Source organism: Myxine glutinosa, chromosome 3 (assembly GCF_964187855.1).
Source record: "Myxine glutinosa chromosome 3, kmMyxGlut1.1, whole genome shotgun sequence".
NCBI classification, from domain to species: Eukaryota; Metazoa; Chordata; class Myxini; order Myxiniformes; family Myxinidae; genus Myxine; species Myxine glutinosa.
In genome coordinates this window covers 52,534,565-52,551,779 of record NC_136263.1, presented here as the reverse complement: position 1 = coordinate 52,551,779, position 17,215 = coordinate 52,534,565, and the positions used below count along the sequence as shown (strand labels likewise).

The following is a 17,215-nucleotide window of genomic DNA, read 5'->3' as shown; positions in this document are numbered from 1 at the left end:
GGACGTACCGTTGGCAGCAAGCAGCGCGGGGCCCCGGCCCGCGGTCTGCTTGTCGGACGTACCGGCGGGAACGACACTCACCTGCGCTCCTGTGTCGCACAGGTAACGGCACCCGGATAAGGTGACCGTTATGAACAGTAGGCTGTTTGAACGGCCGGCGCTCAGTGCCACTACCGAGGGCCGGCCCGGGCGTTTCCCGACCTGCCGAATGAGCACGGCGGGCGACACTGCCGAGCCTCGTGGCCGAACTTGGTGTGAAACCGGCACCAGGCTTGCGGTTTTTTCCACGGCGGCGGAGGTGGGCGTGGCGTGGCGTATGCCACGAGGCGCCCGTCGGAGTAGGGGTGGTCACCCGCAGGAGGTTCAGCGGCCTCGCGGTGCATTGCGGAGTAGGGGTGGTCACCCGCAGGAGGTTCAGCGGCCATGCGGTGCGTCGCGTAGTAGGGGTGGTCACCCGCAGTAGTTTCGGGCTCGGAGTAGGGGCGTGCAGCCGCAGCCGCCACAGCCCCGGGAGCCGCGACGGCCGCACCAAAACTCACCCGCGTGTCCAAAGCCGCGAAGAACTTGTCGGCCTCGGCAGCGAGAGCTCGGGGTTCCGTTATCACGGAACCGGCCAACGCAAGGCGTACTCGTGCCGGCAGCTGGCGTCGAAATAACGCCCGGAATAGAGAATTCGGGGTTTCGTCGCCCATCAGCGACAGCATATGGTCCATTCGGACCGACGGTCGCGTGTCGCCGAGCTCGGGGAGGTCCAGGAGGCGGTCGGCTCTTGCGTCCTCCGTGAGGCCAAACGTGGCGAGGAGGAGACGCTTGATCGCCTCGTACCTGTGGGTGGCTGGTGGGGTCCTCAGGGCAGACACGACGCGGGCGGCGGTGCCGGGCCCGAGGGAGGCGACCATGTGGAAGTACATGGTCTCGTCGCTCGTGATGTGCCGGAGCCGAAATTGGGCCTTGGCCTGAACGAACCAGACCTCGGCCTGAGCCTCCCAGAACTTGGGGAGTTTGACCACAACTGCGTTGTTTGCCATTGCTATGGCGTATTCGGTTGGTCAGCTACGGCTGATCCAACGTCGAGGTCACCAAATGTAGTGCGATGCTACGCGCACGACTTGCTTACCAAGAAGGGAAGCGGACAACGCAGGTAATAAGAAAGAGTCTTTATTGGAAGAGCTCCACTATAGCACTGAGGAGCTCGGGGCTGCGAGCCCCGTGTATATCCCGAGGCCACGCCTACCCCTCGGGCGTGGCCAACGCCCACTTGGTGCGCGGAATGATGCCATCACGCCAGTGAGCTTTCATGTCCGCCACAGCGTAATATATGAACGTTCCCTGAAGGGTGTTGAAGAAACATAACTGGCAAAGCCAAATGGCACATTAAATTCTACCTTTCAGAAGCATAATTGTCGGCTATAAAACTCACCCAATATGTAGGATAAATATGTGAGGGACATACGAAGAGGCAAACAATGTAAACACAGGAACCAAACATCTACGCCATAAAAAAAATCGTTTCTTTAACCACGAATTTGCCAGTTCGAAAAGCCTCTTTCAGTGTTTGAAGAAGAGGAAGAAGCGCTAATGTATGGTTTATTCACAGAGCAGTTTGAACGGAAACATTTATTATTCTACGACAGTAAAAACCCTTTAGAAGGACACTGAACGAGCATACAAAATTATATATATAGGAGTGATATTTTGCAAAGCAATAAAAAAATATATTAAACTACACAGAAAACCCACAAACAATAACAACCACAGCCACGACAACAACAACAATCGACTGTTATAAAAGATCCTTATTTTCACGTGTTTTACTTCATGTGTTTCATGTGTTTGTTTGCGTTTCACACTGAACGAAAAACGTAAGGGTAGAGCATGCAGATTGTGATACATGACAGGTTCAACGACATGTCCGGCCTGAACGGCATATGAATCAAAATGGCGGTGTGTGGAGTCAGCCGTCTACCACCGCAATGACATCACATCACCCCTGTCATGTGTCCAGATCCTCAACTCTGATTGGTGTATGTTTGAGGGGACATACATACATACATACATACATACATACATACATACATACATACATACATACATACATACATACATACATACATACATACGGATAGACAAACACTGTTCTAGATGGCTTTGCCTCATGGGCTTTGCCGTAAAATGGAAATTAATGAACAGGAAATGTCGAGAAAGAGGAGGTGCAGAAACGGTCACCTGCAAGCAACAGTGTTGGGTTATGTGGGGTTAATGGGGGTAGAAAATATTGTGTATATGGGGGAAACAACACGCGGTGGTGACGCACTGCCTGCTTGAAGCTTTGGATGGGAAGGGGTGATTGAACAACCTCAGAAAAGCAGTTCCCACATAAGGGAATAAAGAGGAACAAAACAAGGAGAAAAAGACATAAAATGTCACAGCCCCCGTGGTTTAGTCAATTTTGCTGAATGGAGTTAAAGGCCGCCAGTCGGCCATCTTTGGTCGGATTATAAAACAAAAATTTTCTGCATAAGTATACTTTCATATATTGTCCTTGTGCCAAGTTTGAACAAAATCGGTCTATACATGTCCGATAAATGGTTGGGGCCACGTTTAAAGTAACAAAATGGCCTCCAGTCGGCCATATTAGATTTGATCGAGAAAGAAATTGATGTGCATATGTAAGCCATCATTTATTATCTATGTGCCATGTTTGAACAAGATCAGTAAATGCACATCCAAGAAATGGTTGACGTTTTCAATACTGTTTTTTTTTTTACAACTAAAATGGCCGCCAGTCTTGTTAATCAGTTCGCAAAATAAAGTGAGGTGCACACTGCACATGCAAGCCATCATGTACTGTGCTTCTGCCAAATTAAAAAAAAATCGGACCATGCATGGCCCAGAAATGGTTTGGGACACGTTTAAGTAACAAAATGGCCACCAGTTGGCCATCTTGGAACTGATCTCGAAAGAAAATGATGTGCATATCTATATACCATCATGTGTTGTTTTTGTGCCATGTATGAACAAAATTGGTCCATACATGTCCGAGATATGGTTGTGGACGCACGCACAGACGGACGGACGACACCCAATCCATAAGCCCCCATTTCGAGCTACATCCAATGGGGCCTAATAATGGAGGTGGGTGTAAAGCCTGGAATTTTGGAGTTTAACTGGGAGGGCGTTAATCGAAAAACATGTGTGTTTTGGAGGAGTGGGGATGGCCAGATAGTTGAGATAGTTGAGAAATAAAGACCCTAGGAGAGGTGCACAGAGGCCATCATTTGTTTGATCATCAGTCAGGCATCATCCTGACTAAATGGGCCTTGTGCTTTGGCTTCATCTTAGAACATCGCAACAATATTGAGAGCTTTAGATCCCACAAATTCCAGGAGAGAGAGAGACATGTAATGCTGGGGTTCCAATTGATCCTCAGACTTTGATGGTCATAGACAGAGTTGGTGCTAATAACAGCACGACTGCTCACTATCCAACTTTTTGGCATGAATTTGATCCCTGACGAACACAAACTTCAATCAAAACTGCCGTTTCTATCGGAAGAACATCCTGCATCTCGGAGCATGCCATCCTTTGGATAGGAAAGTAAACCTGGCTGTCCTTTTTGCATGTAGATCGATGAAGAACTTGCAGGGTTTCTAAATAATAAGTCGATTATTGTGTTCCAGTATCCTGCCCAACATACCTGCTTGTGGTTACCTGTATAATTGGCACTGTGTGGATATGGCACTGGCATGATGGGCCAGATGACCTCCTATGCCTAAGTTTCCTGGAATATAATGTTACCTGTATCTCTACAGATCCCAGAGGAACATATTGTAATGTGCCTTGTATCAAGTAAATAGGATTTGTCGAATTACCAAAAGATTACAATGTACATTTTCTAATGTAGGCTCATTTATCACAAGCTTGGGCACATATCAAGAACAAATGCGTAAAAACAGATAGAAGAAGAACTTGGGAACTGAGCCTGAGCGTTTTATACTATTATTTAAACCTTCGAGGCAAGGTCTCTCTGAAGCACCAAGCTGTAAGTTAGTTTGATTTTTTAATATACAGACTTAGATGGACCCTGTGCTCGCGAAGCAAAAAGCGAGGCTAAGCATTCAGGTGCGTACATGTCCGTGTGCCATGTGCCGTACGTGTCTGCATTTTAAAAATTCATTTTCTCAGCAACCGTTGGTCAGCTTAAGTGAGGACAGTGAGGACATGTCCTTAAGTGAGGACATGTCCTCAGCTTAAGTGAGGACAGTGAGGACATGTCCTTAAGTGAGGACATGATATATATATCATGTGCGTACATGTCCGTGTGCCATGTGCCGTACGTGTCTGCATTTTAAAAATTCATTTTCTCAGCAACCGTTGGTCAGATTCACACGAAATTTTACCATAGAAGCGCCTCCGCCTGTAGATTTTTTTATTCATAATTATGACGTCATAGGTCACGTGGTACGGACGCCATCTTGGAAAAACGTTACACCTCCATATCTCCCAAACCGCTCAATGGAAAATATTGAAACATGGCTCATTGTCAAGTACTCACCATGGGGAATAAGATATGTTGATGGTGATGTCATTGGTGCCTTAATTATGACGTCATAATTCGGCAAGTACAACGCTTGATCTGATCAGTATGAATAAAACAAAAATTCCTCTGCAACTGAAGTTAGATGTTATTTGAGTTAGATGTGTGAAATTATTCATTTATTTTTCAATCTGCGAGATACTTTTTCAGTTCAATCGCAGACGAGCCTTATGAACAAAAGCTTGGATGATGGTCCATCTATATCATCATCTTTGGTATAACCACATCGGTATGTTTCCCTATCGATCGAAGCAGCCAAGTGCCAATTGAATGCCGGTCCGTGAGTCGGTCTCATATGGTGCACAGGAACCTGGCCCACCAGAGATGGTACATAAGAGGCCCACCAGAGATGGTACATAAGAGGCCCACCAGAGATGGTACATAAGAGGCCCACCAGAGATGGTACATAAGAGACCCACCATAGATGGTACATAAGAGGCCCACCAGAGATGGTACATAAGAGGCCCACCAGAGATGGTACATAAGAGGCCCACCAGAGATGGTACATAAGAGGCCCACCAGAGATGGTACATAAGAGACCCACCATAGATGGTACATAAGAGGCCCACCAGAGATGGTACATAAGAGGCCCACCAGAGATGGTACATAAGAGGCCCACCAGAGATGGTACATAAGAGGCCCACCAGAGATGGTACATAAGAGGCCCACCAGAGATGCTACATAAGAGGCCCAGCCATGTGAAGGGATTTGTTTGTGATTCAGCAGATTCTGGCTGCAAAGTGCATGTCATTGATGATATACCTTCTGCCTGTGTGACAGACCCAGCAGGAAATCTTCCACACGGAGCTGTTAATCGAGAAGATCCGAGCTGCGCTGTGGGCAAAGAAGTCTCCTATGCGGGTTGCGCAGTTTCGGCTAATGGACCGCACCCATAGGCCCACGCTGGAGCTGTGTCATGACACAACTCAAATCAAGTGAGGACTCGTTTGTTTTTACCCGATTCTATGTGCATTCACTGCCAGGTTCAAGCTGTATTGATAGATGTGCAGGTGTAGTGCTGCATCCAGGAGCATAGAGGGAGAATGGCCACATAAACATGGCGGTCCTATTTGCTTGCACATGCTTTTCTGTTTTTTATCGATAAAATAATCGAAAGTCGTTAACTACAGTTCATCTTAATGTAGTTCATTATAAGCAACCCTGTGCCACTCCAGAAATGAAAGGAAATATATAGATGAAATATATACAGTATATAGAAATATATATATATATATATAGAAAATAAATAAATAAATAAATTAAAAAAAAAAAAAAATAGATAGAAAATAAATAAATATAGAGAATATATATATATATATATATATATAGAAAATAAATAAATATATAGAAAATATATATATAGAGAAAATAAATAAATATATAGAAAAAATATGTATATATATATATATATATATATATATATATATATATATAGAAAATAAATAAATATATAGAATATATATATATATTATATATATATATATATATATATATATATATATATATATATATATATATATACATATAGAAAATAAATAAATATATAGAATATATATATATTTATATATATATATATATATATATATATATATATATATATATATAGAAAATAAATAAATATATAGAATATATATATATAGAAAATAAATAAATATATAGAATATATATATATATATATATATATATATATATATATATATATATAAATATATAGATGCAGGAAAAGGAAACTATGCAAAACCAGCCTGCATGGCAATCCACCCAAGCACTCGAGCACTACCCACATCACATAACAAGCTCACCAAACGTTGGTCAGACAAAAGTTTTTATTTCTTTGGCAGATTAATTCAAATGTCTGGGAAATCTGAAAATTTGTAAATGGATAACAAAAGAAAGTGTATGTGTGGGCTTTTAATATGTGTCAAATCAATAGTTTTGATGTGTTTTTGTGTGTATATCAACAATTTATTAATTTAACATTAAAGCATCCTTCTTCTTCCTCGCTTTCCTTTATAAGGGGCAAGGCCGAATGGTACCAAGCTTCTACCCTGCCTTGACCACGATACTCCTCCACTCCCCTCTGTCCTCAGCCAACTCTCTCCACTCTCCAACCACCCCCACCTTACTGATGTCCCTCCTCACACGATCCCTCCCATCTCAGCCATGGCCTACCTCTTTTTCCTCCCACCTTACTCCCTCGTAGAGGCTATGTAGAACATAGAGCAGCAACGAAGGCTGGAAAGGGTGGAAATGCGAATGGTTCGACGGATGTGCGGAGTATCGTTGAGAGAGAGGAAGACAAATGATGAATTGCGAAAGATGATGGGAATAGAGCCTGTGATTGATGCTGTGAAGAGGAACAGGTTGAGATGGTTTGGTCATGTGTTGAGGAAGGATGAAAGTGACTGGTTGAGAAGAGTGATGGAAATGAATGTAGAAGGAAGTAGAAGACGGGGAAGACCGAGAAAGACTTGGCTAAAGATGGTGGAAGAAGAAATGCGGGCAAGGGGGTTAACAAGGAGAGATGCAGAAAATAGGGCAAAATGGAGAAGATTGTCATGGGGACCGCAAGGCTAACCCCCGCTCTAGCAGGGAAAATGGCCTTAAAATGCCTGTTGTTGTTGTGTTGTTTACTCCCTCAACTCATCGGCTTTCTTTGCCTTTCTCCATTCCCACCAAGTGTCCAGCCCACTTCAGCTGGCTTTTCACCAATCTCCCTGTCAAGCTCATCCGCACACCAATCCCTCCCTCCATTCATTCATCCATCCTCCTTCTAGCATGAACATCCCATCCATCGTGCTTCCCTTTTTAAACATCCTGGTGTTCTTTGACTATCTCCCACTCCACACTCTTTCTTATCCTTCCGTCCAGAATCGTCTATTGTTAAAGAAAACTATTTAGTCTGTCCATCCAAGGACACAAGGAGGCTACAAATTAACATTTGACGACCCTGAATTTGCATTTGAATTGGCCATATTTGAATGGTGCGATATGACATTTGACATGTGCGAGCAGAGTAGACAGCCGACTTGGCATCATCCGGGATGAAACTCGTGCCCTGACTCAAAAAAACAGGCGAAGCTCCGATCCATCCTTCAGGTATACGACTTGTCCTGAATTGCAAGTCTTTTCATTGTTTTGTGAAGTGGATGAAGCCGTTAGGCCAAAAGCAGGTTTGTTTGTGTTTTTCTTATTTAATTAACCTTTGCTCATACCACTGCAGAACGGCTTACTTCCATTCATCTCAAACAGCACAGCTTGTCTGCTCACCATTCCAGCCGACATTATCCTGTGTGATTCATTGGGAACGGCATGAGCTGCTTCGCCAACTGCTGAAGTCGTTGTCAATAATGTACTAGGATGTTCAAATATGATTGAAATGAGATACCCACAATAGTCAAAGACATGCCAATGTACTTTATTAAAAACATATCGTTGCTTCGGAAATGTTTTTCTTATTAATCATATAAACTGATAGTTTTTAAAAGGTTTTAATTTTGGATTATTTTAAGTATCTCATTCGTGGATCTTTATGAAAGTCCCACGTAAATATTATTTCCACAGACGAGAGAAAATGGGACAAAAGAGTGGGTGTTAACAGTTGGGGGGATTTCATGTGGGTAACAAGGGCTGGGTTGCTAGGTGAGCGAGTGCGGCCTTGTCAGGTTCATTATGGACAAGCATATAGTCAGGTTCACCATGTTCTTTCGTTCAAAAAATTTGGAGATTAGCAAAACTATACATTTTTGGAATATTCAGAGCATGAGGAATCCAAAAATTAATGTTTGCATTTGCGTTGACACCTTTGCGAAAATGACCCTCAGGACAGTGATGAAGATGTGTAAAAGCATATTCCTGAACGGTATAGACCTCATAGATCCTGTGTATAGGACTTATAGTTCAATCTGATACTAACAAGGCTGCTTTCTTGCTTTATAAACCCATACCTATAACTTCAAAGGACTTGCAATATCATGTATTATGTAATACAGTTATATCACAAATATAAAGACAATGGTTTTCAATCACCTTTGTTGCTTTTCTATAATCTTGAGCACTATTTTGAGGTCTTTATTGGATTCCTTGACCCAGAAAACATAGGATTAGCATATTTAATTAAGTTTCTAGGTTGACTAGAAGCCGAGATCACGCAAAATATGTATTTTATGGCGGCCATTTTGAAAATCCAAAATGGCGGCCATGCAGGTGTCTGTGCAAATGCCAACATTGATTTTCGGATTCTCCATGCTCTGATGATTCCACAAATGTACAGGTTTGCTAATCTCCCAAAATTTTGAACGAAATTATATTTGTTAACATAGTGAACCTGACTAATAGTTGAGGGCAGGTGGGGCGAGACTAGTAATGGGGCAATAGAAAACTACTCGTCCTTTAACCTGTTTGCAGTGGGAACCGGGAGTGCAGCCGGTCTTGCCCATCAGCCTCCAGTTAAGTAAATCCAACTGGCCTCAGGTCTTTTTTTTTTTTTTTTTTCGTATACAAGATCGAGCCTCGTGTAAGAGCTAACATTGATCACAAAAAGACAAACTGACACATAAAACATAAAACATATGATAAAGGGAGCGGGAGACAAGATGGAGAGCAGAGACATCGGGAGATCTGTGGGAGGGAGAGGGTTTGGGGGGAGGAGGCGTGGGAAGGGGAGGGGGGGGGGGGTGGGTGAGGTAAAAAAAAAAAAAAACACATGGACACTGCAAGGACTTCCAGGAAAAAAGTCGGTATTTCAAAAAAGTGGATCTTGGGTGAATCCTTGGATGAGATCTGGAAGCACCAGCCCATAGAGGACATCAATATGCGATTCACTGTGGATGAAAGCTTCATACAATGCTCGGAGCTGAGAGCAGCTGGAAATGATTCGCCTCCACAGAGGATTCCAAGATGTATTCCTTCCCTAGAAGTTAGCTTGGATATGTGATGGACTGAGGAAAGTCGTGACAGATTGTTAGTCCAAGCAGCTCCAAAGAAGTACCTCTGCAAGAGTTTGATTCCAGGAGTGAGCTGAAGGGTTAGCCATACGGTCTACAGGTAACGACAGAGCGAGTGTGTGGGAAAAGGAAGCGTTGAATGACAAATTTCAAGTAATTAACCACCTTTGTGTTGCCCCCAAATTGTTGGGCAAAGACGTGGCTGCAGCTTGCATGTCACTGGTGTGAGAGACATAAGTCGTGGTGTCACGTACGAGGTGATATGCGCTGTTTTCCAAAGAGGCATGGAGGTCATTAATGTAAACCAGGAACAGGATGGGTCTGAAAAATCCCCTTGAGGGACACAAGCCTCTTGGGAAACGACAGGAGATGGAACCTCATCGAGACCTACAGATTTCTTGAGAGCATGAGGACAATCTACCAGCCAATCAATGGAGGACTCCTGATGACCTTTGTAGAAAGTTCAATGATCTGGTCTCTGTGCCAGATGATGTCGAATGATCAGGAAATGTTCAGTGAAACTGTTCTGACCTTTTTTTTTTTTTTTTTTTTTTTTTTTTTTTGTTTGTATACTGAATCGAGGCTCGTGAAAGAGCTAACATTTATTTCACAAACAAATCAACCAGACAAACAAAACACACAAAAAGAGGGAGCGGAAGACAAGGTGGGGAGAGAAGGGGAAGCACACAACCACAACATTTGAGAGCAGAGAGAAGTGTGGGAGGGAGAGGGCTTGGGGGCGGGAGGCGTGGGAGGGGGAGGGCGGGGGGGGGAGAGTATAAAACACAAGGGGACCGAAATTAGCGGGGGTAGAAAAGATCAAGGTTTTGGATGGGGGAGGATAAGAGATGGTGGTGAACAGCTGTTTTAAAGACCTGGAGGGTGCAGTGGGATTGAAGAGAGTGAGGGAGTTTGTTCCAGAGGCGGGAGAAAAGAGGAATGAAGGAGTGAAGGTGAGCAGAAAGTCTTGATTTTGGCAGTTTAACCATAAGAGGGTTGCAGGCAGATCTTGTGCGACCTGTAGGAATATTTGGGGGACAGAGCCCAGAGAGGGCTGGGGGGGCAAGGCCAGAGAGGAGTCGGTAGAAGACGGAAAGACCACCAACCTGCCTGCGGTCAGTGAGTGAAAGGCCCTTGGAGTTAGCTTCATCGTGGGAGATTCCAATGATTCTGAACGCTTTGGTTTCAACAGCGTGCAGACGGGCTAGGTGTGAGGCAGGAGCACCAGACCAGAGGGGAGAGCAGTATTCCATAGAGCTGCGGATGAAAGCCTTGTATGTGGTGAGGAGCTCAGGTGTGCCAAGGAAGGACTTCGCACGATGGAGGATGCCCAGTCGGCGACTGGCTTTGGAGGCCAGATTTGAAATGTGGTTTTCCCAGGAAAGATCATGGCAAATAGTGAGACCCAAAAGCTTGAGTGACAGAACTTCTTGGAGAGGATTGTTCAGAAAGTGGATGGGAGGGTTTTCCAGTCGGTCTTTTCAGAGAGACATCGTAAGAGTGTGAGATATATCAGGATTGAAAGACATGTTCCATTTGTTTGCCCAGTCTGTGATTTTGTCCAGGTCTGCAGAGAGTGAGGAGGCTGCAAACTGCCGATCTGAGGGATGAGGAATGGAGCGACAATGAGTAGAGTCGTCAGCAAAGAGATAGAGAGGATTTTCAAGAGAGTCAGAGAGATCATTGATGAAGACCAGAAAAAGCACTGGGCCCAGAACACTACCTTGGGGAACTCCAGCCTGAACAGAAAGAGGAGATGAGAGAAACCCATTCAGGGCCACACGTTGACTACGACCAGAGAGGAAGTCCGCCAGCCATGCGTGGAGATTTCCATGGATACCAAAGGAGGAGAATTTGGTGAGCAGAGCAGGGTGCCAGACCGTATCGAAGGCACGTGAAATGTCAAGGGAGACAGCTCTAATTTCCTGTTTGGCGTTGAGGACCTCCATCCATTGTTGAGAAAGCAGAAGCAGCATGTCCAGAGTAGAGTGACCAGGTCTGAAACCAAATTGATGATCAGAGATCAAGCCATTGGAGAAGAGGAAAGATTTCATATCTGAAGCAATGATGGATTCCATGACTTTGCTGATAATTGGGGGAAGGCTGATTGGACTGTAGTTGCTGGGATCTGTTTTTGCACCTTTTTTGTGCAAAGCAGTGATGTTGGCTGATTTCCAAGCAGATGGCAGATGACCTTGAGCAAAAGAGAGGGTGGAGAGAACAGAAAGAGGGAGTGAAAGAGCAGAAGAACATGATTTTAGGACCCGTGGGCTGATGCCATCAGGACCAGTTGCAGAATCAGAGTCGAGGGTTGACAGAAACTTTTCCACCTTGTCAGGAGGAAAGGACACAGAGTCCAGGAGCAGCTGGGTACGACTGGGTACGGTGGGTACAGAGAGGGATGGGTTTGGGACACAAGATTTAGAGGCAAACACAGAGTTGAGGCATTCAGCTTTTTCACGTGCGGAGTCAGCCGTTAAGCCATTTGAGGTGAGGGAGGGGATGGAGGGGGAACAAACACCAGAAACAGATTTGACCAGACACCACCAGGATTTGGAAGAGGGAGACAGATAAGAGAGTTCAGTCTTGAGAACGGTGAGATATTGTTTCCTGGCTCTCCTGAGGGTGGACACACACTTGTTTCGGGCTTTGTGAAAGGAAATGAGATTTCCTTCCGTTGGATTTGCTTTCCAGGAGACGAAAGCAAGTTGTTTCAGGGCAACAGCCTCACCACAAGATTCCGTGTACCATGGACGGGAGGAAGGGTATGACAACTGAAGACGAGATGGGATAAATCTGTGCATGAGAGAGAGCAATTTACTTTGAAAGAATTCCCAGGATGAGTTGATGTCAGAGGCGGTAGAGATGGGAGACCAGTCCAGATGATTGATGGCTGCTTGAAGACCGTGCCAGTTGGCCTGAGTGAAATGCCAGACTCGTCGACGCTGAGGAGGCTCTCTGAGAATGGTCAGAGAGATGTCCACTTTGACAAGCACATGATCAGATGAGCCGATTGGAGCAGAAGAAGAGCAGCAGACATTTTCAGGGAAGTTTGTCATAACCAAATCCAGAAGAGAAGATGCTCCGTTGACTGAGATCCGGGTCGGGAAATTGACAGATTGTGTCAGTCCCAGTGAGTCGCAGAAGTCCTTTGCTGAAGAGCCATGGCTGGTGAGAGAGGTACCCACACCCAGCCAACTGGCATGGTGACAATTGAAATCACCACATATGAGGAAGAGAGAGTTGGGATGGGTAGATAGAAGTTGGTCCATATTATCAAACAGTGAGATGTAGATGTAGTCATCGCTGTTTGGTGGACGGTACAACACACATATGAACAAAAGGTGGGAGCGAAGGGGAAGCCGTAGCCAAAGGTATTCCTGGGGGTGAGGTGGAGAGAGGGCAGTGGAGGGCGAGTGAGGAAGAGAGTTTTTTATAAAGATAGCAACCCCACCTCCAGGACGAGGCTCAGGTCTATCATACCGGAGGAGGGAGTAACCTGGGAGAGATACCAAGGCATCAGAGACATCATGAAGGAGGAAAGTTTCTGTTAAGCAGATCACATCTGGTTGGTCAGAAGCAACCTGTATGGAGAGGTCAGTCAAGTTTGAGCGAAGGCCCTGGATGTTTGAGGTCCATACCGTTAATGAAGAGGAAGGGGGAGCATCGGGTCCAGAACAGGGGGGGGGGGGGAGGGGTAGGGTAAGATGTGGAAGAGGAGGAAGAGGTAGGGAGAGCTGTTGAAGGTGTGTCAGAGATTTCAGAGATTTCAGAATAGCTTGGAGAAAGGGAAGAATGGGGCGGACAAAAGGTTTGATGGAGATTGGGTGAGGCACAGTGAGGTGTTATTTGAGGAGGGGGAAGAGCGAGGCAGAAGGTTGGGGGAGATGAAGGTGAAAGTTGGAAGGGGGAAGAAGCAGGGAGGATGCTTTGAGGAGGAGGGGTGAGAGGGGAGTCTAGGAGGGGAGGAGCGAGGGAGAGTCTCGGAGGGGAGGGGTGTGGGGGGAGTTTAGGAGGGAGGGGAGGGAAGGGGCAAGGGGGGAGATTTGAAAGGGATGGGTGATGGGGAGGATTTGGAGGGGAGGGGTGAGATTGGATTTTGAAAAGTGTACGATTCATGGGAAACGAACATTTTTTGCAAAATGAGTTTGAGACCTTCGAGTCAAAAATACGTTTGAGGACACTGGAGGAGGGGTGGAGTTCTGGATAGTTTAGGGAATGTAGAAAGGAGGAACTGTAAGAGATGGTATTATATATATATTTTGGAATGAATAGATTTGGTGAGCAAGACGAAAGCATCCTTTTGTAGGAAAAGAAGAAAAGGGTGTTATAATATATGAGAGAAAATAGTTGTTCAGGGGAGAGATTATACATTTGTGATCGCGAACGAAGAACGAACGAACAAAAAGAACAACAAATAAACGAATAAGACCTGGGAAGGAAATATTTTTTGGGTTTTTTTTTTTTTTTGTGAGTAGAGATATTAAACAAGGAGGTATGGGGTGAACGACTGGGACGAAACAGAGAACGAAAATAATTTCAGCGCATTCGACGAATCGCTGAGAGAAAAAAGAAACCACAAGTTCGGAGACGGTACGGTAGCCAAGCCTACGAGTACTAGGCCGCAGAATACTCGATACCATTAACCGACGATTGTGTATACATGTACGAAAAATTAGCACCGAAAATTTTCCAAAAAGATACGCTATAGGTACATACACCGAAAGATAGATACAGTCTCGACAAAAACACAATTGAGATTGAGACCTTCGAGTCAAAAACACAAACAACAATACCACCTCTTGCTTGAGGTTCAGATTGCCCATCCATTTCTGAATTGGCGGAAGGAGATCTAAGGTGGAATGTTTAAGAGGGAACCCAAATTGGTGATGTGATGTTAACAAGTTGGAGAAGAGCTTTGGTTCTGCTGAGATTACTGATTTCATTATCTTTCTGGTTATGGAAAAAAGCGTCCTGGTTTCTCCTTCACTTGTTCTGTCTTATCATCATTCTTATGTATAGGAATGACATAAGCCACATTTCATGGTGAGAAGCATCGACAGAATAGTTGTAAGAGCGGAACAGGAACAGTCCTGTGTTTTGGAAGAGGCCACTGATTCCAACGGAACCCGCTGCTGATGATGAGGGGAAATTGTGCAGACACTTTTGCAGGCGAGAAACTCACTTACTCCAGGAGGTTTCCTGTAACGAGTGGAAGGTATGCCTTGGCAGCTCATGGAAGACGGCGAATTAAATGGTCATTTTCACCAGCAAATGACTCGTTGAGCCAAGATGAGCAGATGAGTTACAATACGGTTTAAAATGACGAGGAATGTTTGGCATTACTATGTCAAGCGGAGAGAGTAAACCTGTTGATGAGATCTCTGGGTTTAAAATCTGACTCATCAGGTGAGACCTGCTTCCTCACAGATAGTGCTTTCCTGCAATGTCGGCCATGTTTGTGAGTCACAAGATCCACACCCAGCCATTCCGCATGGTGGCAGTTAAAACTGGAGCGAAGTCGATGATGCCTCATCACAAATCCCCACGCTTTCCACCTACATTAAAGTTGAAAGAGGACAAAAAGTTCCACCGAGAATGATTCGAAATAAAAATTTGAGTTTAATTCCTCCCACCCCCCACCCCCCCCCCCCCCCGTTTTGACCCCATGCGACCCTAAGTCCCCACACCCTGTGGAATGAACCGGAGGTAAAAAAACAATCGTTACATATATCATGCATCCCTCAATGGTGATTGCACATACCATGTTTCCTTTAAAGTGTGCCCTGAGTTGCATTTCCGGTACTTGACCATTTGACCCTGCCTAAGGGGGCGGGGCCAAAACGACACTTACTATCCCACCCTTTTGCTATGTTGTGATCATAACTACCATGTTTGGTGAATTTCGGCACAACAGTTTGGGAGTATAACGTGATGGATGGATGGGCAGATGGACAGACAGGGCCGATTACAATATCCCTCCGTTTTTTGTTTTCAAAAAGTTTGGGGATAATAACCGGAAAGGAAGAGCAGATAGGAGAAGGTCTATGTCAGCAGACAGATGCAGACAGATATATTCCAGTGTAATAGAAGTGGAAAGGGAGGTACAAGGATTGTGGAGGAGGGTATTACAAAAAAAACAAAAAAACAACAATACCACCTACATGGAACATGCCAGTCAGGCTGGTAGAGAGAGTATCTACATTATGAAAGGAGCCGTCACCAAGATTAGGTTTGGGTTCGGGTTAGGGTTAGCATGGTTAGGGTTCGGGTTAGGGTTAGCATGGTTAGGGTTAGGGTTAGGGTTAGGGTTAGGGTTAGGGTTAGGGTTAGCATGGTTAGGGTTAGGGTTAGGGTTAGGTTAGGGTTAGGGTTAGGGTTAGCATGGTTAGGGTTAGGGTTAGGGTTAGGGTTAGGTTAGGGTTAGGGTTAGGGTTAGCATGGTTAGGGTTAGGGTTAGGGTTAGGGTTAGGGTTAGGTTAACCCTATATTATAAAAAAGATTCTCAGTCGTCTGTTTGCTTGTTTGTTTGTCGTGTTAGGGTTCGGGTTAGGGTTCGGGTTAGGGTTAGGGTTAGGGTTAGGGTTAGGGTTAGGTTAACCCTATATTATAAAAAAGATTCTCAGTCGTCTGTTTGCTTGTTTGTTTGTCGTGTTATAACTTGAGAACGGACTAACGGATTTCAATAAATCCAACTACGGTGGATTCGGGTAACTCCCGGGAGTGTTTGTGACCAAAAAAAAAAAAGTTTTATATCTTTCAATTTTTTTTTTTATGGGCACATGGACGCGTTTCACGCGTGTGAAAACTGCAAATGCGAACACGTGACGTTAGTTATTCCTGCACGGGGAGCAGGATCTCCCAGGAATCCTTTTGTCTTCCCACATAGGTTAGCCATCGTAGCAAAGATTCGAATTTCCGTCAGCGAAGCGACGGATCTTCTATTCTCGTATCTATGACAATAAATTATGGCATCTGGTACAACACTTGAAGATTTTACAAACAGTGTCAGGTGATTATGAAGTAAGGTCTTAGTGGATGGATTTGAGACAGCAGATGTTGCATCACCAGACAGACTGTGTCTCAATAAAATGCGTATAGATGCAAACGCCATCTGCAGATATTCGTTACGCTTAACATCACCGCTCCATGATATTTGATCAATTGCGCTGACATATTTAAGTCCATGTTTAATCATTTTATTGAGAATCCTTGTGTAAGGTCGAAGTTCAAGATGATGTGTGAATTTTGGTAAAGGGGGCAGGGAAAGAGAAAGGAAGCAGGGTATGTGAGGGAAGGGAATGTGGTCGAGGGGCAGAAAGGAGGAGAGGTGTGAGATTGTACAACACCAAGAGCTGCAATTGGTGTGCTTGCACCACAAAGCGAGGCTTTAAATGTCGTTGCATGTGCACAGTAGCTGAAAGCTGTGCATTGAGCAACCTGCATATCTCTCACAAGAAGGAGCACTCGTCCATCAGCTGACCAAGCAGGTTGCAGAGAAGTCAGGAATGTAAATGCAATGGTAGAAAAGACAGATAATTTAACAATGCAGAGCCTCCCCAGGGTGGATCGGTCGATATTGAATGAAATGAAATGAAAATGAATGAATGAATATGAAAATGAATGAATGAATATGAAAATGAATGGTCTATATTAAAGTACCGTAAATCTG

At 44.7% G+C, this 17,215-nt stretch overlaps 1 protein-coding gene across 1 annotated transcript in view; it reads left to right on the top strand.

Annotated features, from left to right (window-relative positions):
* Positions 1–17,215, top strand: part of LOC137424238 (tektin-3-like) — a 43,449-nt gene that overhangs the window by 16,866 nt on the left and 9,368 nt on the right. The window contains exon 6 of the mRNA XM_068111699.2: positions 5,378–5,532. Coding sequence (XP_067967800.2) covers positions 5,378–5,532 — 155 coding nt within the window. The remainder of the gene's footprint in view (positions 1–5,377; positions 5,533–17,215) is intronic.